This window comes from Charadrius vociferus, unplaced genomic scaffold (genome assembly GCF_000708025.1).
Source record: "Charadrius vociferus isolate BGI_N301 unplaced genomic scaffold, ASM70802v2 scaffold727, whole genome shotgun sequence".
In the NCBI taxonomy this organism is placed as follows: domain Eukaryota; kingdom Metazoa; phylum Chordata; class Aves; order Charadriiformes; family Charadriidae; genus Charadrius; species Charadrius vociferus.
This window is the reverse complement of record NW_009649472.1, coordinates 481,641-506,166: the sequence shown is the minus strand read 5'-3', so window position 1 is coordinate 506,166 and position 24,526 is coordinate 481,641. Positions and strand designations below refer to the sequence as shown.

The following is a 24,526-nucleotide window of genomic DNA, read 5'->3' as shown; positions in this document are numbered from 1 at the left end:
GGCGGGAAATCGGCACCCTTGCGCACGGCTCTGCATGCAAAAGGAAAGCTTTTCAGCTCCTGGCTGAATCCCTCGGGCTCCGAGGAGCCTCGAGCTTCCAGGGGCAGGTTGAGAGGAGGAAAACACAAGCATATTTTTACAGAAATTGGAGTCTCCCTGAAGCAGCAAATCCCATAAAAGCAAAACCCAAGTGAAAAGCAGCTTCAGCTGTTCTGGCTCTGGCTGTGACGGGCTTGGCCCCAGGCCAGTGAGTTAATTCTGCCTATTAACTAATAGTATAGTATTGTCGTCAAAGATTCATTGCTAAACTTATGTTTTTAAGATATCACTTATCATTTAAACACTTAACTCTTGATCCCCGAACATGTACAGGCACCATGTAGCCCTGCAGCCATGCTGCAGATAACCAAAGCCACTGCTGGTTGGGGAGGCCGGGCAGTATTTAACCCTTTTCCCCCTCTTTGCCTGAATGATAGATTGTCTTGAGCAGCACTTTCCAAAAGAGAGCAGACCCCCGTGCTCAGGTACCTCTTATTATCACCTACTTAACGTTCTCAAGCTCAGCAGGGATGGAGGAACTGTTCCCAATAGCGGGTTTTTCTAACCTTGGTGCAGGGTGTGTGAACAGCAAGAGACCCCGTGGATATATGTGATTGCAGCCTGTCACCGAGAACGGCCTCCCTCTGTCCTTCCTTTCCTTTCCCTGTCACTGCAAATGCTCTGCAGTCTGGTGGGGAAGCAGGTTTGGTCCTTCCGGAGGAAGGGTGGGAGCAGCAGGGGCTCCCCACATGCCAGGGCTGAGCCCTGGGTGCTGCCCAAGGACCCCAGTCCTGCATCTGTACAGTAAAAAGACATTTTCGGGGGACCTCAGAGCTCTCCCCCCACCCCATCCCCCTTCCCAGAGTGGACCAGCATCTTCACCAGTTGCACCAGTCTCCCGCCACCATCCAAGCAGGCGTTGGCTGAAACCCACTGCCCTCCCCACCCCACTGGGGACATTGTGGTGAGGTTTCTCTGTGCAATTAAATCAAGATAAGGCTTTTACATCCCTTTGTGAGAGTACCTGGCTCTGGATGGCTTGTGCTGAAACGTGACACCGGAGAGCCGTCCTCACTCAACCTGTTTAGCTTGTTGCAGGGTCCTGCCCGGGGGGGAGCTAACGGAGGAACCAGCAGTTCCCTCTCCCCTTCAGCTCTTTCCTCCAGCATTTCTGAGCTCACCTATTCCTCAGTGAAAGATTCACGCACCTTACGAATTCTGACGCTGCCTGGTACCAGAAGAGGGGATGAGACAGGGAGGAGAGGAGGAAGGTGAGAGGATGGCACGGGTCAACCGAGCATCGTCCTGTGCTGGGAGCCCCAGGAACGCAGCAGAGCCCCAGAGAAGCTTCAGGCAAGGATTTAGTCTGTTGGAGGAGACAAGGGTGGCTGCAGAGGCCATCAAGGAGAGGAAGGTAGCCGTCTTTCTGTTGCAATGTCTGAAGTCTTACATGTTAGAGCCTTCAGCTAAATTAGGAAGCAAAAGTCAACTGGTAGATCGCATTAAAGATTTCAAGAGTATCGCCCTCCTAAAATGAATGAAACTTTTCAATCGTAGCCATGGGAACAAATTAAAGAGAAGAGGCACTTTTGAAGCATTTAAAATAGATTTAGAACTGTAGAATTGAGCAGAAAATTTTGGATATTTTCTTCAACAGCTAATTTGAGCCTGGCTTATGACGACAGTCAGAAACTAACTCAGGCAGGTAAACCTTAGATTAGATACTGCGGAAATTATCTGCTCGTGGCTGTATGTTAACTGGCTGTGGAGTTAAAAGAGACTTCTGGAAAAGTAAAGTTTATAAATGTATCTCCTTCTGGACTGCAAACATGTCGGGTCTTCTTGAAAAAGTTGATAAAATTACGTGGGACCTTATGGAGGTAGAGAGAAAAAAAATAGATAAAGATTAGATAAAATTTAAATAAAAGCATGTAAATAGCAAGGAACTCCCAATTTCCCAGAATGTAGAGAGATGCAGCCATCAAGAATGTAAGTTATTACTCTATATTTTAAAAAATACAGAAAGACAAAAAAAGGGGTTAGATATACAGCAAAGAATAGGTGGAAAGATCATCAGAATATCATGTTATGTATGTAAATCTACTCCAGAAGACTTTACAACCATGAGACACGACAGGCAGAAGGTAGGTTTTGTATTCTGGAAAATATTTTCATTTTAGTCCTTGATTATTTTATGTTTAGCCAGAAATAGCAATGTTAGAGAATAAAACTGCCTAGTAGGTAACCTCTGATGAAAAACTGCCAGGCATTACATACTGATAGAAGTAATGACATAAAAGGATGCACAATTTAATTGCTGTCATTTGTAAAGATTTGTAAAAGAAAAGGATGTAACCCAAGCTATTCTGTGGCAGGGCATCCAGAGTCCAGAATTCTTCTGGAAAATAGTTTTAAAGTTGTTCAAAGGAAGCCAGAAAAGCTGAAAAGTCAAACTCAGGTCTCTATTTAATTAATTTAATTTATTAAATTAATAAATTAAAAATATCAATGTATTAATTTAATTCAATTAATTAATTTTATTAATTTAATTAATTTATTTTATATATAAAATTACAAGGTGGCATCCTTGAAATTGAGAGTGCTGAAATGGCATTTAATAGGGAACTGGGGGAGAAAACTACTTGTTTTTTGTCATCGGTCCTGTTAAAAATAGTTTTGCAAATGCTTATGAACACTGAAAAAAATGCAACATTATGTGTTACATTCAAGGCACTCATCAGCAAAATCCTCCAGTGCCCTGAGATGGCACAGGTTTACGAGAAGGCAAATGCAGGATCAAAGGCAACGGCATGATGCAAAATTGCTCTTTTCTTCTGAGGTGATTACTATAAAAAGGCCGACCTGAAGGAGGCAACCGCATCTCCTTCCACAGCAGAAGGATGGAAAAGAGACAGGTTGTCTGGGTCTTCCCAAAGAGGAGCAAGCTAACGGCAATGTGGTGGTGTGGAGAAAGCGGAGTGGGTGTGGAGACAAAAACTCTCCAAGGTCTGGAGATAAAAGGTCAGGAGTCGGTGGGAACAGTGCTGCATGTTGTATGATCGGCTTTTCACATTTTCTCTTTGGGTGTGGGGATATCCACTCCGTTAAGGTTTTGGCTAAAATGTGTCTGAGCTGGAACAACTCCTGCCAAGTGAGAGCACTGCTGGATGCTGGCAAATGCGTGTACAAGCTCTTCATGCCAGTATTTACTTACTTACTTTTTTTTCCATTTTTATTGAAGATTCATCAAAGTAACAAGCTCTAGCCCTGAGTTATCCTCGCCTGCCTGGGGACAGCTGGGTGATGAACAGGGTTGTGCGCCCAGAGAAGCGCAGAGAGTGCAGAGGCAGGAGAGCGGTGGGATGGGACAGGGCAGCAGTAATGATGCACAAGCACCGTGGAGGTGGTGGGCAGACAGAGCTCGTCTTCAAGGAAAGAGAAGCAGGGGCTCGCACGGAAAACGTGTGCAGGAATGGAGGGTCATTTTGGGGCTGGGCAGAGGGACAGGAGGCTTGAGGAGTGTTGGCCATGGTGCAGGAACGGAGAGCTGCTCTGTGTTTGTCTGCCAGCGGGACATGGGTCTGGCAGGGAGCGGGAGGAAACGCTGCCCAATTAGCCCAGATGGACAGAGTGCGGCTGCCCCTGCAGCAGCATGTCTGTCTGCTCTTTGGGTTGCTGCCCTGGTGACATGAGGGACCTGCCAGCAAAAAAGCACTCAGGTGACTCCCATCCCCTTGACACGCTGCCACGGCACAGCCAGGGCGAAGCAGAGCTGGTGGAGAGGCTGTTGCACAGGTCCCTGGCACGCACACCAAACACAGGGGGGTGCAGCGGTCAGAAAGGTCATGGTTTTAACTTTTCATTGAGACCTTCAGCATTGTTGATGGAGGCATCTTTGCATTTTTCCATGCAAGGCTTGGTCCTTGCAGTTACGGGGACACTCTCAGCCCATTAGCATCAACATCCTGGCTGGTCTCCAAGGAACTTCTCCAGTGCTTTTTCAGGGGACTCTCATGAGGACCTGGGACTGCTGATTCCTCCTGCACCCGCATGAGGTGTCCATGTTCCTGCACTGCCACAGTGTGAGGGCTAAGCCCCTTGCCACCCTTTCCTGGCACCAGGAGGGGACCATGTAGACACACGGGTGCTGTGGTGGCCAACAGGACACCAGAATGGCACACTAGGCTGCACGAAAAGTCCCAGAAAGACACAGAGAACTGCAGGGCTGAAGACTGAGGCTGCTTGTACAAGGCAGAGGGTGTATTAGTGGACAGAGGTAAAGAGACCTGGGTAAGTGCTGTCTGCCAGGGCAGAGTCCATGGAGCTTCTGCAGAAGAGGAGTTCTGCAGAGCTGCAGAACCCCTTGGAGCCCTTCAGAGCCTCCAAACACACGCGGATCAGCGCAATCTGTTCATGTCATCTGCTGGGGTTTCCAAAGGATTTCCATTAAATCCCTTGCCAAAAGTTTTTTAAGGAAAGCAAGCAGCCAGGGGGTACAAGGGAATTTCCTTGTCCTAATTGCTTAAGAGATGGTAGCAGAGAGGAGTAAGCAGCAGGCACTGTAAGCAGAGGGAGGTCACCAGTCAGTCCTGCAGGGTCTCTTCAACAGACCCAGAAGTGGCAGGAATGGGGGCGAGCAGGAAGGTGACAGAGGATAAGCAATGCACATGGGGAAAACAACCATAACTTCACATGCCCAGCAAAAAGCTGGCTGCTCTCTGTCTTTTCCCACAAACAAGTTGAGGCCGTCAAATTAAACTTGTGTGAGGTTCAGGGCCAGGTTGGGCTTCAGCTGTAAAGGAGGTGATTCTTCACATGGATGGGAGATGAACTGTGGAGCTCCTCAGCGGAGCTGTGGATACACAAAACTCACGGGGATTCAAGTGGAGACTGGACAAGTTCTTGGAAGAGATATCAAGGAATATATAACACATGGGGAAACCCGTGGAAATGAAATTAGTTGGGAAGTCTTCAACACAGATCTTTCTGGGCTCATGCAGCCCCCAGCCTGTCTCCTATCTGCCATTAAAACCCTTCCTGGGCACACGGGAGCTGTTGTGGATGCTGGAGGTTTGCCCCAAAGGCTACCTCTGGACTGCGGTACTGAAGATGCTCCTTAGCACTGGTGCATGGATGAGGACCTCCGGCACATCCTGGATGACCAGGTGCCAACCCCATTCATGCCAAGCTCAGCTCCTGAGACAAAGGCTGCCATATCCCCTTTACTCATCTCCAGGCTGCTATCACACTGGTCTTTAATTTGGTTTTAATTAAAACAACTCTTTGTTTTTTCCTCTCTTGAGATGCCCATTGTTCTGTCTGGAGCACTGGGATTGTCAAGAGCCAAAGGTGCCGCATCAGTGCTGGGCTGGGGACTTTGGCAGGAGACTTAGTGCAGGGCATTGGAGCAAGGGAGCTGAAGGAGGAGGGCAGCAGACAGCCCTAAGGGGACCATGGGTGCTGCATCCCCTGGAAGTACAGCAATCAGAAGCCTCCAGCACTGGGATACCGGAGGCAGGGATGTGTCAGTCTGGCTCTGTGCTGAATACATTGCTCAGCAGGCATAATAGAGAGGAAATAAATCAGCCCCTGATTTACCTGGAATGACAGATTCTTCTTCACAACTGTTTTTTAATTTGGAGTCAATTTCCAGGACTGGCTGTTCAGATGTCTCTGAGTTAAGTGATCTGTGTTGCTCTTGAGTCAAACAGGATTTTCCTTCTCTTCAGAACAGCAAAACTGTGCTCTGTAAGTGGATGTTCCAGCTAATGAGGTGTTAAGTGTAGAGAGAATCACAAGTACTTGAGGGCAGATCCAGCTGCTAGTAAAACCAACAGCCAACACCAAGATTGTCCTCAACTTCGAGGAACAACTTCAGACAAAGAAACCATCCTAGGGGCAGGATCAATAAAAAACAGGGAAATACAACCACAAAAATATGGCCTTATGTCATGCCACAGCTGCATTACGTGGCTACATATGTTCCCTTTCCTCAGGCCAACGGAGGAGTCTGATAACAAGGGGCATGCTTGGAACAAACATAAACAGTGGCTTTTAGCTTGCAGAGCACAACAAGGGACCTACTGGGAACAGCCCCCAGAGACCTGAAATACCATAACTTGCTGAAGAAATGGCCACAGAAGACATAGTGGATAATGCCAGGGAGGTTTAGCATAGGGATCTGCCCCCCAGGGAGAAGAGACGCTGTTTGGGCTTGAGCGATGTACCTCACTTGGTTATCAACCAGTGTCTGCAATGCTGCAGAGGAACAGCTTCAGGGCTAGCCTTGAAGCCAAATCTATCATCCGCCCACTTTGTTTGCCTTTGGAGCTACCCAAAAGCACAGCTGAGCCTGTGTTCGATAGCACGGTACTCTGTTCCTCAGTAGCAGAGGGCCCAGCAATCTCCATCTGTCCTCTCCACGTTGCACCAGCGCTGCCTGTTTGCCTCTGTGCAGAGCAGGCAGCCCAGGAGCAGCAGGACCTGGCACCACCAGGCACAAGGACAGAGAGGATGCTCAGGCAAGGAGAATGCAAATACGACACGCTGGGCTTTGCAGTGACCTGATCGTCAGGACACTTCCAGATCACGGAATCAAGAAAGCACAAGGGTATTTTCTGAAAGGGACCTCCTTAGTCTTACACTGTGGACACAGGCTCAGCTGGCACATCAGCTGGACATTAAGGTTAGGAAGAAAACCCATGAGGAGGCTGAAGAAGACCAGATGGGGCAAAGCAGTGTGGATGTCCTACAAATGCAATGTCAGGATGCAGGGATGTCTTAGCATGGGACCCAAGCATGGTGGATGGAGGATCAGAAACATGTAGGAAAAACACAGCTGGTGCCCTCAAAACAACAACCTTTGGCAGATATCCTGCTGGTTGGACATCACCAAGTGATTCTTCCAGCACCGCAGTCCTCAGGGCAGATGGTAGGACACCATCGGCTCTGAGACTCACTCAAGGGCTGCAGCAATATAAGGAAACCTGGGGTTGTAGGAATCCCCCGGAGGGTTTCAAGAACTTGGCCAGACTCCGCCATGTTGAGGCTGATCTAGTGTTGATGACAGTACTGCTGCAAGCAGGAGGCTGGACCAGAGCCCCTGCATGGGTTCCCACCACCACCTCAAGGATTTAAGTGTATCTGATGAACTGACCTTCTCTGGGACCCAGAAATTGGGTTTGCAGCAGGAAAGGGAACAGCTACTCTCATGGTGCCTGAAGCTATTGCTGTCCCACTGCTGCAGGTGAATAAGTATGTTTACCTCCAGCAGGTCATCGCCCCAGGCAGCAGGGATACCAGAGCTGGGAGAAAGGCTCCAGCAGCAGGACCCTCACTGCCATCGCAGCATGGGAGAGCACTTGGCATCGGCTAAGAGAGGTCACCGGTGGGCTGAGCCCTGGAAATAACACAAAACTGGCAGAAAGCCAGTGTCTCTTGCAGCACTGGGCTTTATCTTTAAAAATAACGACAGCAGCCCAATTTTGCTAGAAAATACCTGCTGGCATCCTGCACCCTTAGGTGCCTAACCAACAGAACCCGGCATCCTTCAGGAGTTGAGCTGTGTTATCTGACGAAAGGGGATTATGCTGTGAAAACTGCTTGTTGGGGATTGTATATTAACAGGATATGCTCGGCTAGTTGACAGGAAGCAATAAAGTAATTTGAAGGAGACTGGGAGAGAGTGTGTGAGTTCCTGCGTCTGTGTTAAATCACGGCACTAGATAAGCAAACAGCACAGCCCCGGAGCGGGGAGGAGTGCTGCCAAGAGGGAGTTGGCCAGTGCCAGAAGTCTCCAGGAGCTGCCGCCAGTCCAGCTTGAACGTAGTGTGGAAACCAGTGGGATTGCAACTGCAAGCCTCCCAGCCCCTGTTCGGGGCTCCGGTCTGTCATCAGGGAGGTTGGTGGGTCCTGTCGCTCATCACCCCAACTCTGCACCCTTGCTTGAGTGGAAAGAGAGCATCACTCAGCAGCCGAAAGACCCCAGAGCTTGCTTGCAGGAGCACAGCCCACCGGCCGTTCAGGGGCTCGGGGAAGGAGCTGCTCCTCCCAGCAGATCCAGGCCTGGAGGAGGAAGGGGAGGAGAGCCAGGACGAGAAATACGTGCAACTGCAAGAAATGAGGCTGCCAGAGCTGCCTAGTGAAGGGTGAGCCAGAGACTGCCTGCAACAACCAGGGGAGCAAGAAGGGCTGTCGAAAAACATCAGGCACTTCATGGTCAGCAGCTGGCACAGTGTTCAGCGCCCTGCTTGGGTCCTGCCCGGGGGAAGTGGTGCCTGTCGCCTGCGTGTCAGCCAGCACAGCACCTGGCAGGCCGTCCCTTGCTCAGCCTCCCACGTCCTGCTGGAATCAAACATAGCAAAAAATCAGCAGCATTTTTCACTCTCCTAGAGGCCTTGCTGGCCTCCAGGAGGGGACATGGTCTTCTGATGCAATCTCTGATCCTTTTCGTCAGGGATATACTTTCACACCCTGTGTGATTGCCCAGAGAGCTTGCTGTCACGGGATATGAGCTCCGCGGGATCTACAGAAGTGTGTCTGTGTTTGGTGGAGGCTGAGGACACTCAAAGTGCTCTCTTCAGAAAAACGCAAATAAAAACCCCCACATGTGCTGCCTTCCACCATAGGCAAAAAAGCCCAACCCTGACTCTTGATGATTGTTGAACCTTTTTTTCCCATGTGTTCAGGACTCCTACCTCGGCTGGTGGGCAGGAAACTTCCCTTGACATCGGATTGTGCCAAAAAATGTATCTCGCTCTGAAACACCTAACTCTGCCCTTCTCAGAAGGGGCCTCCTGGTGCATAGAGCACCAGTTCACTGTGCCTCAGGCACTCCTGCATCTCATCAACATGTTCTTCAAGAGTCGAGCACCAGTCAAATACTCAGTCCTGCAGCTCTGCTATGAGAAGGCTTCCTTGGAAGCTGAGGGCATGATGCAGGTAGACACCTACACGCATTGGAACATAAGTCCCTGACAGCACTTTTCATGAGCATGTCGGTGGCATTTCATGGGGCATCACAAGTCCTCCCTGCTGAGGAGGCAGTGGTGAAGGGGACAAGGGTGGTAGATCACTGAAGACAGAAATGGGCAGACACAGTGAGGTAGGGCCACGTCCACACATTCCTCTTCTTCTTTTTTCAACATTCCCTCCCTGATCAAGGCTTGTCCCCATCTGGTCCAGCAGACAGTCAGCACCTTCACATGAACCTGGCCCTGGGCAGTGGTTACAAGTGTTGGCATTTGTGAGCTCCCAGGATGGTGCAGCTGCTGCCTGCGGAGCTGGCTTCCTCATTTTGAGCCTAAATCTTGAGGAAACGCAAATTTTCCCTCCTGTTCAGTGATCTCCAGCAGCTCTGGACCTCAAAGGAGAGCTTCCGCCTGAGAGTGAGGCTAAGTACCATGCAAATCAGCAGGTCAGGGTGGTCTGGAGATCTTACTGCCTAAATGTTCTTGAATTTAGTCAAGTGCAGGCTCAGTAGGTGGGTAGAGAAAATTTCTCCTGTTCTGGCCAGGGGATCAGGACAAGTGGTTGTAAGTACAGAGGGAAGCCGAGGGGCTGGATGGCAGCAGTGAGGCAGGAGAAGGAGTGGAGAGCTGTGGGGTGGTCAGTGCTGACCTGTCTTGAACTCTCATGAGCTCTCTGTCTGACCATCAAGGGTGTTCGTGCAGCCCAACAGTTCATTAACATCAGAGCTGGGTGCTGTGGTGTGTGTAAACAGAGGGCTCTAAAGCCACTTATTGGCACTTAAATGGCAGCTGCATGGTACCCAGAGCTCAGTCCTCCTCAGTCCATCAATATGGTTCTCCACTCACATAACCTGCCTGAGCTTCAGCAGAGCGATGGGCACGCAAAAGACTTAGAGGGCAGCAGAGATGGTGGAGTCTTTCCCTCCCTGCTCATCCCCCAGGACTCCTGGTTCAACAGACATTTATCTGCTAGGTCTCTCTCATCTTTGCTGAGGACTGGAAAAGAGAAACCACTTCCTTTCTCTCTCTGCAGCTCTTAGTGACCTTGTTATGGTTGAACACATTGGTCATAGTACACCCCTGTCTGCACACCTCTCCATGGGAGAGAGCAGAACGGGGTGTCTGCATGGGAGGGGGAGAAACGCAGCAAAGCCGCCTCTCGACGAGGAGGTGCTGTGCTGTATGACTAGGGAAGCGCTCTTCCACTGCCAGAAGACAGGCTCCTCTGCAGGAGGAATGAAATGCATGGGAAGTTAAGCGGGTTGAGCTGAAGTGAAACAACTTACGTGTCTCAGCTTTACAGGCTTTTGGGCCACCTGTAGGGAGAAAGGAGGTCTGGGACCATAGGTACAGCCCTTGCTCTCTTGCAAAGTGCAGGTTTAGCTGGGGCAAGAGGAACTGCCTAGGGCTAAGTCAGCTCCTTTCTCTGACAGCAATGGTGGGGGTGTAAGCCCCGTGGCTCTACCCTCTTCCTTCAGATGAGGGGTGTTCTCACTCATTCAGACAGCGCCCCCAGCCCTGAAGTGGAAAGCAGGGCTGACACCTCCTCCTGTGATGGGTAGTGGCATAGAAGAGCTCTCAGGGTTGACAGACTGCAAAGAGACAGGTGGACATCTCCCATAGGTTGTGTTTAGTTGAGCACAAGCTGAGGGGTTTGCTCTCTGACTTCACTTACTTCACTTCACTGGTCCCATTGCACTGATTCTGGATTCCGAGCAGAGAGAGTCACCAATGATGTTCTTGTACCCCTCCTTACTCCCACGCACCTCACACAATTTTTGGAATAGCCAGGCAGGACAAACACAACTTGTTCTCCTGCCTGTGGAAGAACTGCTCCAGCTGGATCTTCCAAATGCATCCAGACCAGCCACAGCTCAAAGTTATCTGATGGTCATGTTCAGCTGCTAAATTGAGCCTACCTGTGAGTCTTTCTCACAGACCTTTCCTTCCACAATTTGAATGGACCAGCCTGTGCGGGTGAATGAGCTGGCTAGCTGGATGGATACATAGGTAGTCCCCAGGGTCTTGAGAAATCACACTACAAGCCCAGGTTGTGCATTGTGCAGCCCTTTGCATCAGCATCACTCATCAGACTGGTGTGGGTGGCATGTGGTGCCCTCCAGAGAGGCTGTTTATCCTTCATCTTCCTTATCTCCTTCAGTCTGTCGCTGTTTGTGTCTCGCACTGTCTCACCCCGGAGAGCCATGCACAGACTGTCTGACCTTCATCACCAGCTTGGCACTAGGAGTTACCCAACCTGCTCATGAGTCATTTCTGCATGCAGTAGAGAACAGCATCCTCCAGATAATGGACATACCTATTGCTATCCACCTCTGAGCACAGGGCTTTGGAACTCCCCAGGTGGGAAGGAGCTGCCACCTCTTTACCCCTGCACACTTTCCTCAGTCACATGCTTGAAAGCCTCAGGGACCTTGACAGGACTTCTCAAAGCAGCCACATCCCAACCTCAACCCCACTCCTTCTCATGTCTCTCTGCTCCACTGCCTCCCAAAGAGACCTAACACAGCCTGGGGCACCCTGATCCTCTTTGCTTCTCCAGCACTTTGTCCTCCTTCTCTGACATCCCCACCCAGCTGCAGGAAAGAGATGTTCTCCCAGTGCATGACCCAACCACATCACAGCAGAACTGGAAGGGCTCCTGGAGCACTGGCTCCAGGCCACCAGAGAGGAAGGACCACTCCCTGAACTGGACTGGAGCCAGGCTAGAAAGACACACAAGCTGCCTTAGCTGCAGTAATTAAATCCTCAGCCCATACGAGAGAGAACATCACATCTTCCCCACTCTCTCCATACGTCTGCAGTATGTGCAAGTCACTGGCATCACTAGACAAGCTCATTAGTCCTCTGCAAGAGAGGCTGAAGGCTTAGACTGGGCTTAGGTCGCTTGGGCTGTGTGCCCTCCTGTGTGCAAGCCTAGGCAGGGCTCCCAGCTCCTTTGGGTGGGCTTTCCAAAAGCAGCCACCTTGGCCTAACCTTCCTGATGTGCTCACCATGTCAGTATTGCAGAGTGGCTGCTCTGGGCCTGGGGAAGCAGAAACCAAACTCCCAATGTAGACTGACTCAGTTTAGACACATTCCTGTACTCACCCATGCACAATGCAAAGAGAATTGTGGCTGCAGGACAGGCAGGAAAAAGAAGAAGTCCTATGAGTGCAAACCCATAGAAGACAGGACGTTTGCTGTCCTGCAGCACCTAGAAGTGGTATCAGTGTCTGTCATTTACTGTCACCTTCATTGTCTGCTTCTAGGGAGGGACAGATTTTTTTTTCCGGACCAGACTAAAAGTATCCCTGGTTTTCCCTTGTTTTGGGAAGAAAGTCAAGTCCTGTTAGCTTTGCTTGGTCTCCATAGGAGCTGAAAGCCCCAGTGAACTAAAGTGCTTCCTTGACAGACACGGGGATCTCCTTCCCCTGCCTGGGTGCCTGGCTCCAGGCTCTGGGAAGCTGCTGGGGCCCCACACACAGTTCCTCTGGTCCTGGGAAGTGCTGGCTTGGAAGAAATGACAGGCAGCTGCTCTTACTCTGACGGTAGGATGGCGGATAGGATCCTGTTCTTCTGGCCTCATCCACAAGGAGCATGCCATTACTCTGGCTTCTGAGGGCTCTGTGATGCTGGATGCCCGTGAGCCTACCCAGAGCCCCACGAGGCTCCCTAATCCCCCGGGAGTTGCGCAGCGGGGCTACAATGCCCCACATGGCTCAGCTCATGTGGGATCCAGCACCATCATGAGCACACCGACTTCCCAGAGGGCCAGGTCACCTCCAGTCTCCTGCACACCCACCAGTTCCCACAAGGTCCCCATCAGTCAAGGTGCCATGGATGGTGTTGCTCTGTGCCTGGGTAGCCAACATCAGTCTTATGCCCAGAGGCACTAGGCTCTCCCCGCCCCGTCCACCTCCGAGCACCATGCTCCCTCCCCATTCCCATCTCATCCCTGGGGGCCAAGAAGGGGGACAGCGCTCACACAGCCCCTGCCAAAGCTGCCTCTCCCTTCCCCCCATAAGCGAGACCCCCTCCCCACAGCGCCGGCAGCGCTGCATTTACCGCCAGGCTCTGCACTGGCGTGGCACGGCCTTTCTTCCTTTTCATCCCTTTCTCACTCCCTGAATGCGCTTTGCTTGCTTTGGCGGCGAGGGGCAGGGAGAGCCCCTCTCCCCCTCCCCGCTCCCGGGGATCCCCCCCGGCAGATGGGGCCGGGATATGAATGTGCACACAGCGAAGCCCCTAAGAGGATTTGCTGGCGCCCCTTTCATTGCGAGCCTTTGTGTGCTGCTCCGCTGCGGTGGGACGCCCCCAAGTTCTCCCCCGGCTTCTCTCCTTTCCACTACAGAAGAAAAGAAAGTGCCTATAAAGGCCTTGTTTGTCCGACTTGTTTGAGGGGACCATATTGCTGTAGGTGCCGCGGGTCCCGGTGTGACAGTGTCCCCCCTTTGAGAAAGGGTGACATGCGGTTCCCTCCTGGGAGGGTCCGAGCGGGTGGCTTAGCCAGGCGCTGGGAAAAAAGGTTTCAGTTGCATTTCAATGTCCATTGAACCCTGAATCCCCCAGCGATGTTTTTTCCAGGGGCTCTGCAGACAGACAAAGCCCTGCAAGGGCCACCGAGGCAGAGGCTGGGAAGATGCTGCGTGTCCAGCGACAGGAGGAGGACCTGCTAGCCTCCCAAAATCACATCCCGGAGACCAAACAGGGCTGGCAATGTTGCTTTTCCTATGACATCTAGTGGTAAAGCCAGGGAAGGAGGAAAATGTCGGCTGGGTTTTCCTGGCTCGAGCACAGCCGTCTCCTGCTGTGTCATTTTGCCCTTTGTATTGCAGCAGACAGTCTTCAGTTAAGAGGGAAGCAAAAACAAGCTGTACAATAGCCTCAGCAGCTCTGAGATGTCAGTCCACCCCGAAATGTGCGCTTGCCCCTGTGCCTTGTCTAGGATTTTCAGGGCAAACAACAGGGCCCTGAAGCATACGTCTGGGCTGGAAATGGAGGAACGCACAAGCATACCTATCACCCTTCTCACTCTGGCCTGTGTTCCAACACGTCCCCATGTTTGCTTGCCAGCTCAAAGGCAGTTATATGACATGTATGTCAGGCCCGGGAAAATTTCCAGTACAAGTGTAACGCGTGCACTGTGTCTCGCAGGCAAATATTTGAGGCAGCCAGGGGTGAAGTGACCACACACCATGAAATGTGGCTTTAAGGATGCTTGCAGGGCGTCTCGCCCCAGGTAAGGTGTCCTCCAAGCTTGCATGGTCCTGGCAGGGGGGCGACAGGCTGGCTGGGACTCAGTAACAGCCTGGGTTGCTAGCTGTTTAACCGAATTTTATAAAGGTATCAGCAAGAGCTTCAATACCTTACCAGACACTGGAAAATCCACTTTGGAAAGCACACACTGAAGAGGTTAATCATTAATGTCTCCACTACAGGATTTCAGTGCAATTTCTGACTACTTACTACACACCAGAGGATCCACATTGCTTGGACCATGAGCTGCCAATAGGTGATGGATATTGTCCCAGGCCAAAAGGGACCACTGACCACCCCTTTTTGCACAGCCTGTCTCCTCCAGCAGCTCACCTTGACTCGGCAAACCGGGCATGCAGGAGGGATGTGCCTGCAGATGCATCAGGGCGTGAGGGCCTGAGGACCACACTGATGGTGAGACTTCGAGACCAGAAGTAAGGATGAAGGAGGGCACTTTGGTGGTCCTGTACAGAGGCAGAGCAGCTGTAACCTCCCCTGAAGCTCACAGGCTGTGCCGAGAAGCTGTGCCTAGTAGTTGTGCCACACTGCGAGCAGCCAGACGTGCAGCTGAACCTGGCTTGGGCTGGAGGTTGATCTTCCAGAGCTGAAAATTGCTAGAGGAAACCCGGGGCGACACTGCCTGTCTCCTGTGACATTTACTTCAGTCCCTCTGAGCGCTCCTAGACATAAGCAATGTTGCAGCAAAACAATGGTCAAAGAAAAAACTCGGACACTAAATTAGAAATGCAACTTAGGGAAACAGTGGTTATTTGACAGCGCCCACATTTTAATGCTGGTAGGAAAAAAATGAGCAAAGCCCAGAAAAACACAAGCTGCCTTTAAAAATTAAATACATTGAATCCAGAATCAGAAACCAAAATGTGTTAATAATAAATGGGTGATGCTTCTGTCTGCCTGGGCTCAGGGTGCTCAGATGCTCTAGCAGAGGTCTTTGAGGTCATGAAGGCACAATATTCAGCCACATCTCATGTTCCTGTAATACATTTTACTAGGGGGGAAAATAAGGGGAGAAAAGACTGAAAATGGAGAATGAACCACAGAAAACCCTGATGGGAGCCACAGGATGATGAGGAAGTCTGCCTGAAGGAGAAGGACAAGTCCCCTGGATAACTCCCAACCCACCTTTCCATTCTCACTCTTGCTCTGCATCCTCCCCTGAGGTCCTAGCCTGGCAAATGACAGGAGCATCTGCTTCCATTGCCTTTTGAGACAATCGTTGGTGGCTGCATGTTGGGGCTGTGAAGGCAGAAGGGCGCTACACCATTTCACAAACTCCCCCGGCATTTGTTTCTCCTTCAAAAAGGCTTTTCTTTCCCCCTCTTTCTCTGCTCAGTGAGGATGCAGGCCCTCATCTGAATCAAAACAAAATAGGCATGAAACAGTTTGGCCTATAACTTGAGCTCCTAGGACTTGCTTTTCAGCAAGCCTGAGGGACAAAGCATGGTGGAGGTGGAGACCGAAGGACCAAAGCACTCATTCTGAGCCTGGGGACAGAGTTGAAGCAGTTGTGGTGTATCCACACAGTGTTAGAAAGACAGAACCAGAAGCAGACCATCCTGGGCTGGGAAGGGCCATGCCTTTCTCCAGGGAGCCTCTTCTATGAGGAGGACCAGCACCCAGAGTGGGGAGGGGGCACCCAGCACTGCACCCAGAGGGGACCACACTCTCCCCCTGCATCTGGAGGGACCATGCTCCACTACAGGCAGCTGGTGGCACCGGTGGCACCACCCAGAGCCAGGCAGAGCTCAGGTATCGAGCAGAGTCCAGGTCTCGGTGGATGCTGGAGGGTACTGTTAGCTCGGGGGGTCTCCAGAAGCCAAAATTCTGTGCAAAACCCTCTTGTTCCTGGGGCATTCTGAGCCTGTTCCCCCATGGGCATCCCCAGGCTGCCGGGTTGGATCCATGACACAGGGTCACCTCACAGAGTGGAGGACACTGGGCTGTGCAGCCCATGGTCGGTCTACATCTCCAGCCTGCTGGCTGGCAGGACCCGCTGGCTTGGGGATGCGCGGGGATGTGCAGGGCTGTCCGGCTCCCTCCTGGCTTGTCTGGAAGTGCAGCTGATGACCCGCTGCTGTTCCCGTCTCCTTGGTGACCGCACATGCCAGCATCCCCAGACAAAAGCTCTCCTGGCACATAATGGGAACAGAAGGGAGCACTGGGCAGCAGCATTCAGCCTTTGGGGGCTCCTTTCCGAGCCCTCACCCTAGGGCTTCAGCCCTGGCTCTTTCTGAGTCAGCCAGGACTGCAGACTCGCAGATAATCCCGGTTCAAAAACCAGATGGGTATTTCAGGTATGTGTGTCTGTGCGTGTTGCACGCATTTCCCTGGGGACCCTTCTGCGGTGCAGCAGCCCTTGTGAGGCTGCACATGGCCATGGCTCACTGTGCTGTGGTCTCCTAGCTGTCTTACTTGCCTTTTTTTTTTTTCCTTTGCGAGATTTAGGGCAGTGAGAGGCTGTCAAGAGCAATCCTGGACTCTTCCATGCTGGTACTGACTGCCCAGCCTGCTCATGCATGGCTCTCATGCTGCATGCTGAAAGTGTGTTGTGTTTTGCATGGTGTTTGTGTGGTTTGCATTTGGTGCGTATGCCTGCTACGTGCCCTGTGTATTAATTCACACAAGCCCCTGACTCACGTCATGTGAGGCACATGGCTACATATGTGACAAGGACGGGACTTGGGGCTTGTCTCACAGCCTCACATAGGCTGAGATCACGGCTCATCCTCCTGGCGTGTGCTGCAAAGCGAGGGCTGAAACCCGCATTCCTCTCCAGTGAGTCTGGTAGGACAGGGTATGGACACAGCAGGGTCTGTTCCTCCCTGTGAGGAAACTGAGGCATTTGGAGGTGATGACCTATTTGTCCCCAGATGCTCCCATGAGCCAGTAGTGGAAGAAAAAAAAACCACAGGTCTGCCTTTCCTTTTTCTTGTGAAACGCAGAAAGGAGAGCAAAAGAGAGCAGGGCTGCGTGGGGCTCTCCCGGACCCGCATTGTCATATCTCCAAAGCTGGTTTTGGGGTTTTGCCAACAGCTGTGGCAGAGAGGGTCCCCAGCATGGCACCCGGTCTCACCTCTCTGGGTGTACAGGGTGAGGGGGCCAAACCTGAGCTCATTGAGACGCATCCCCTGAGGGGCTAAGGACATACCCTGGGACAAGCAGGACCAAGTCATGCTCCCACCAGGCTCTCCTGCATCCCCTTCTGCTGCTGCTCTGTGCATGGGCGGAGGACCGGGGGAGATGCTGCTTGGCTGCAGACAGGCGCTGGGCAGTGGGAGGGCGGGAGGCAGTGGGAAGCGGAGCGGAAAGAGCTGAGCCCGACGTCGAGGCGAGCTGTGCCTGGAGCTGAACGCTGGCCAGGCTCCCCATCCCCGCACATCCCCATGGAAACCTCGGCCCTGCCACCCCGCCTTGCACCCACGCTGGATTATAGGTCAGCAATGGCCGCCCTGGTCCAAGCGACCTCCCACGGGGGTGAAATGGGTCCCTGCCACTCAGGACCATGGGCCGGGGCTGCAAAAGCTGCAAAGGGGTGAGGCATAGAGCCCTGCCCATCCCCCTGCCCATACACCCGCCACTCCACGGGGTTAGGGATGCTGGAGCATCCTCTTCCCTGGCAGCATCCCTACCTCCTCCACCCAGCCCTGGGGTTGCATGGGAAGCCCCAACACGGGGTGCTGCCACAGCAGGATCGCACCACCCCGCAACCCAGCTCTGCTGGTCCTTCCCCTCCTGCACTCCCTTCCCAGCACAAGTCCCCTGAATGCTCCATTTGAAGCTAATTCCGGCTGAAATCTGGTTTGCTTTCCAACGTTGCTGCTTTAAATTGGAGAGATTGACCTTGTAGCAGGAGGTGACATGCAGATGCACATCAGCAGCCCGTCAGAGCGGACGGCGGGGGCTGGGGGGGCTGCGGAGCCGCCTCGGGGACAGGCCAACTATTTTATGAGTAATTTAATATCTGGAACACAGACTTTTCATTCCCAGAGATCTGCTGGGGAAAGAAAGAGCCTTTCTGCAGCCCTGCAAAGGCTGTTCCTCATAAGGAGGCAGAGCAGAAAAAAAAGGGCTGGGACTTAACCCCTTGGTGGTCAGCCCAGAGCAGAGCCTCTGCAGCTCCCGTCCCTGCAGAAGGGCCAGGAGAAGCAGGAATTCCCTGTGCAGCTCACAGTGGGAGACAAGCCAGCCTGTGTTGCTCCAGGCAAAAGAAGCAATTGCTCCTTCCCATTCAAATTCAAATCCTAGCCTGAGTGAGGATGGGGGAAACAGGCTTAGCAGAAGCCCTGAGGTTAGATTTGGGATATGAGGTGTTGTCTGAATTCACTTCCCTGTCTCAGACTGGTTCCGGCTGTATCAAACTCTACATGAGTCCCACTGAGGTTGCAACCAGTCCCACCCTCCAGTGGAGCCAGTAGGGCCAGGGGATCCATGTGGGGAGCTCCTTCCCTACCGAAAATGAAGCGATGCAAGTGGCTAACTTGAGTTGGTTCCTCTGTGTCCCATTGGTGTCTGCAACCCTCACAGCAAGCACAGTCCAGTGCACTGCCCCAATAACACCTCTACCCAGAACACACCAGCATCGTGGCACAGCACTGAACCTGTGCAGGGGTTCCATACACCTCCTGCTTGATAATACAGTTTGGGGAAGGGGAGGGAAGGAAAGACACCAAAGAAATGCAACGTCTCACTACACAGCCCTGCCCAAGGGCAGAGGAGAAGGTGGAGAACAGCCACTATCCTGGCAGCAGCGACTGTGCCTTGGTGCTGGGAGGCTGAAGGGAAGGAAACGCTGGCAAGCTGTTCAGGAGGGAGCTGTTGACAGGGGAAAAGCATCCCTGCATCTAGGAGCAATGTCATGACCTACGTGGGAGACTGGCTGTTAGGCTTGTATGGAAGGCTGCAAAAGATGTGCCAGGCAGCATGGCTGTGGCTGTACTATGTTGGCAGCAAGCACTGAGTCCAGCCAAGGATGGTTTAGGAAGGTGTCTTCCTTGGGTAGCAGGTACTGAACAGGCTCAGAGCAAATGGATCAACACCTTTACAAGTGTCAAGGTGTTTGCTAGTGATGTTAGACCAGACCATGGGACCAACATCCCTGGCTCGATCTTACTGACAAACTGCATGACCCAGCTTTGATCTCTCCAGGTCAGCTTCACTTTCGATGAATATTGACAAGCACTTAGCCTGCTCCACCACATCAGATCCTGCCAGAGTCCCGCTTATGGCTGGACTGGAGCTTCAGCAAAGAGAACCGCCCCCAAAACCCAGCTAGATGATGCAGGGGAAACCTCCATGTGATATTCTTGCTGATCCCTGTTGCCACATGGCTTGAAATAGAAAGATTTTATTTTAAAATCCTGACAGGTCTCTACCAGTGTCTTTGCACATCGGTGGATTTGCTCCAATTGAGCTTTGGACCAAACCAGTGCCTGGTTGCAGGAAGTCCCCAGAAAGTGACCTTAATACATGCTGCTTTGTGGTGTCACTGGACACCTCCATCAGGTATGTGATGGGACAGGTGACTGGGTGACATGGCTGTACTCTGGGTTAGCTCTCTGTCCCACTCAGCTCACCGAGTCTGTGAGTCCTCCAGCACTGGGAGATGAAAGCTGATTAGAGACCACGGCTGCTTAGCTGCAGCTTGGCAAAACACAGAGAGCCCTTCGGCTCCTGATCTGAAGTCACCTCGAAACACCACTCACCTCAACTTCAACTAGAGCATCTGCTGAGCATCTGGTGGCCTCTGTCTGGGCACATCCCAGACCTTGGCGGAGGCTCAACTCCACAGGCGAGGGTCACAGCACCACCTGGTGAAGCTCTACGGCTTTGCTGTGGCTTGACCACGAGGAGGTGCTGCTGCTTCAGTTTCACCAGTGGGGCCATTAAAAAAAAGAAAAGAAAAATCAGAAGGGAGAGAAAAGCAGCAGAACACGCGTGTCAGGGCAGCTCTGCAGAGAGCACGCACAGTGCAGAGTGAGCGTGCATGGAGAGGGGTGAGCGTGCAGCGAGAGTGCACACAGCGCGACAGGTGCATGCGCGGAGCGGGGAGAGTGCGCGTGTGTGCTGAGTGCGAGCGTGCACAGGATGGCGTGGGTGGGCACATGGGCAGCGCACGCAGGGCAGAGCAAGCATGCACAGAGCACTGGGACAGCTCTGTCAGGTCCCAGGTGACAAGAAAACCTGCAAATCGATTCCCTGACTGCAGACACGGCCCACTTAAAGTTTGGTGGGTGACAGGTGCTCATGGGTGAGATGTAAAGAATTAAAGATGCAAATTGGTCCTTTCCCTGAGAGACAGTGAATATGGAGCTTCCCCTGTCCAGTGTCCTCACCACCAGGCTGCACCTCATCCTGCAATAGGTTTCTCTCCAACCCTCCTGTTAATGGTCGTGTTGTTCCAAGGTTGCTTTGTTTTTCCTGGAATAATTAATTACGCAGCATTGTGCGGGGTGAGGGAGGTTTGAGAGCAGGGCTGTAGCAGTCCTACACCAAGCAGGCAACGTGTGACAGGCAGCCCTGCACCTAGCTATCCTTTCTTGCTGTGGCCTTGAGTGCCACTGAGGACCTTGCAGAGGGTTTCTCCCACAGGGCAGCAGTCCAGGCTCCTGCTGTGGATGGTCCCATGGGAGGGGGCACCCACAATTTGGTTCCAGCCCCAATGAGCACTGTAATAACTTGGGAGGAGGGGGTCCTCTCCAGCTGCCCTGGGGTGGTGCCTCTTTCTTTGGGGGCTTGGGGCTTTAGAGCTTCCTGCAGGCTCAGAAACCCACCATCCACACTGAGCGGCCCTGGAAGAACTGAATGGTGACGTTGCATGGACCACCACCCATCTCAGCCACTCAGGCCCCCTGTACCCCTTTTCTCATCCATTTTGGATACCTGAGGGGTGTGCTGCTTCATGGACTCTGCAGTGGTAGCTTCAAGGGAGCAGATAGCTGACGTCCCATTGAGCTAATGTCTGAGGTGGAGTTGCTGGGTGCTGGCTGAGACCCATGGGAGGAAGCAATGCCCTGTGCACCTCTTTTTTCTGGCTGCATAAGCACAGTGAGCTGCACAGTTGGCACCTGCACTGCCCTTTGACTCTCTCCAGGTACAGCCAAGACCCTAGAAACCCTTTGGCTTTTGCTGGTGTTAGGTCAGATGTTAGTTTTAAAAATAAAAACAGCTCCACTCCAAAAGAGGTTCTGACAAAGAGCTTTTCAAAAGTCCAAAAAGTATCAGTTACTCAGAAAGGCAGAAAGCTTCAACTCGCTGTCCTGTCTATCAGCATCCCAGATCCCATCCTGCAAAGCTTCCTCCTGCCCCCCATCTGTCCTATTGCGTGGGGTTATCCCATGCCGGAGGAAGGACTTTGCATTTGTCTCTGTTAAATGTCAGTCGGTTCCTTCCAGCTCATTCCTCCAGCCTGTCAAGGCTCTTTGAATGGCAGCCCTGTCCTCCAGTATATCGACTGCTCCTTGTTTTGGTGTCTCTTGCAGACCTGCTGAGGGTTCAGGAGACTTAGCTGATGTACGCTGCCCAGCCTCTATTTTGGGGGTCAAATACTTACTCTTTTCCTCCACCTGCCCTGCTGACCCCATTTTATTTGGGATGCTGCACCTCCAGCTGCAAAATGGCATGAGCATTGCAGCTGCATTTTCAAAGCAGCTCAGTGGTCCTGCACAGGGGGAGCTTTGGGATGCAATATCAAACATCTCTGCCTAGATTTTTTGATAGGAGGTAGAGGTCTGGAGACATCAAGTGGCTGCACTCCTGCAGACAAGAGCCACAGATTTTGCAGGGTGAAGGACCAAGTGGCGAGGTGGCAAGGACAAAGCATTAACACAGGGCTGCAAGAGGCGGCACTAATCCTGCCCGGTGCCTCCCCCCAGACCTTTTGGGCAAGGCAGAGCTGAGCCTCACATTTCTGCCCCGTCCCTGCAAGCTTTGCCCTCCCAGCCTGTGGGATGGGGATGGGGACGTGAGGGCTGTTCCAGTCTCCAGTGCCACCTGCCGGCAAATCATGCCGGACAGATGCTGGAACCTTCAAGCTGGCAGCACCAGTGCCAGGCACTGTCCTGTGCTGGGGCAGGGAGACCTGTGCAGCCCAGAGCTGTGGGGCCCTGGACCCGTAAGGAGGCCCTGAGAGCTCAGTAACAATGCTTCATTAATGCCAGCCCATATCCTACTGCCCCCCTTTATCATCACCTCCTTCAGCCGGCCCCTTTCAAATCCCCATTCCCCACAAAAACATCCTGCTCCTACACACTGAGCACCCCGTGTACACCCTCACAGCTTCAAGCCCCACTGCCTGCCACAGCTGGGCTGGGGGCTGTAGGCAAACCCCCACCCAGGTGCAATGCTTGGTTGTCACCTGCCCCTGGGAAAGGGACATCCTTGGGGTCCTCAGCTTTTACTCATCTGGCGGTCCTTGGATCTCCAAGGGGGCTTGGCTCTGCTGTAGGAATTGCACATCGGTCCCCTGCTGGGATTATGGGGTTGCTCTGGACCCTGCCTGACTGCACCAGGGGATAGCCATGTGCCCCACACCTCTTCTGTCATGGCATCAAGCTGTGGCTTCCCCACATACACCTGGCTCATCTTTTCACAAGCTTTGACAAGCTTCTGTGGATATTATTGTCACCACCACTCCAAAAAAAAAAAAGGTCTGAGAGGTTGGCTTCTACCAGCCCCAGGGCTCTCCAGTAGAGCACCTTCTCCAGCATCTCCCCATCTACCACCAGTACCCAGTGACCCCAATTTCCAGCTATGTTGTGTGTCCTGCCCCCCCACTAGAGACGAGGCTCTGTGTTTTCCTAACCCTGGGCTGGGACTTTCTGTGGGTGACTCTGCAAGGAGATACTCAGCATGGGCTGCAGCAGGAGCTGCATGAATTGGCTGGCTCTGCTTGGTGGTAATGAAATACTAATGACCCCAGACTGCACCCAGGGGTACAGGAGACAATGCCCTGGCTATCTGAGCATTATTTGGGGGGAAAGAGGCAAATCATAGACAGGAAGGAACCATCAGCACAAGGAGCTGTCATTTAATGTGCAAGATCAGCAGCAATGGGCTTAGGGCACCGAATCTGGAGCAAAGAGTCATTTCCAGGGGAGTCCTCAGGCCTGCAGGGGCCAGCCAGCAGCAGGGGGAAGGCTGCAGAGAGACACCGTCAGCAGATTAAGCCTCAGGGAAGATCAGGAAGCCAGAGAAGATGCTGTCAGACCCTTCAATCCCCACCAGGGAGTTCTTCTCTGTTGGTTCCAGCCAGACAGACTCATTCACTGCCATCTTGAGGACCACGCCACCTGTGGTGACCTGGTAGCTGCTGTGCACGTAGTCACAGAAGGTCACCACCTTCTCACCCCTGCTGCCACCCCAGCCCTTTTTCACACTGAGGCACAGGTTGCTCCTGGAGGTGACGTGGTAGGTGAAGTAGTAGATGCCTGGGACTCGGCAGTTGAAGCGGCCATACCGGTTCTCATAGTGGCCCTTCTCATTGGTGATGATGCGGTCAAAGCGGACGGGATGGTCCCGGCGTGGGTAGGAGCCGATGGTCCTGGCAGCAGAGAAGGCAGACTTGAGGGTGGCCTTGTAGTCACCAGAGTCCCCCTGAGGGCCAGGGGGTCCCATGGGACCTGGTAATCCCTTTGAACCCGGGGGTCCCCTGGGGCCAATCTTCCCAGGATGGCCCGGCTCTCCTGGGTCTCCCATCTCCCCCATGTCTCCTTCGTGCTCCACCTGGCCAGGGGGACCTAGAAAGTAGGATGAAAAGTCATTGTGATTGCAATCGAGCACCACAGATCTGCAGAGGGGGCACTGGGAGAGAAACTGCTGTGCTGGGGTGCGGGCCAATGAAGACCCCTGGCCACCCGGCAGGTGTGACACCCTTTGCTCTTGTGCACCTCCCATCCCCAAGTTCCTTGGGGTCCTCCAGTCTGTCCAGCCCCTTCTGCCTCCAAGCATCATCCCCACCTGATAACACCCCAAAGGGACTGGTGGAAAATGGATTGCTTTCCCAGGACCATGTGCCTGGCACTGCCTTTTCCTGCTCTCAGTACTCACAAAATGACACTTTCCCCACCTGCAGCCTCTTCCTTACCTCGTGCGCCCTTTTGGCCATTCTGCCCATCTCTGCCATTGCTGCCAGGCTGTCCTGGTGACCCTGGGATGCCTGGGATGGTTCCATAGGTCTTGCAGAGTGTGGCACTTGAAAGCTGCCCTCCAGCCAGGCAGATCAGCATCACCCATGTGGTCTGCAT

The 24,526-nt window shown here is 52.7% G+C and overlaps 1 protein-coding gene across 1 annotated transcript; it reads right to left on the bottom strand.

The window, feature by feature from the left end:
* Nucleotides 1–23,444: 23,444 nt before the first annotated feature.
* Nucleotides 23,445–24,526, bottom strand: C1QB (complement component 1, q subcomponent, B chain). Its single transcript, XM_009889831.1, has 2 exons — nt 24,367–24,526; nt 23,445–24,019 (listed from the first exon to the last, which is right to left on the bottom strand). Exons 1-2 carry the CDS (start codon nt 24,524–24,526, stop codon nt 23,445–23,447), a joined length of 735 nt encoding a protein of 244 aa, XP_009888133.1.

Bases quoted from the DNA above. Each gene is read 5' to 3' on its own strand.
- C1QB (XM_009889831.1), bottom strand. From the start codon at position 24,526: ATGCAGACCACATGGGTGATGCTGATCTGCCTGGCTGGAGGGCAGCTT. The intron at 24,020-24,366 runs GTAAGGAAGAGG...CCTACTTTCTAG, and splicing joins TGGCCAAAAGGGCGCACGAG to GTCCCCCTGGCCAGGTGGAG.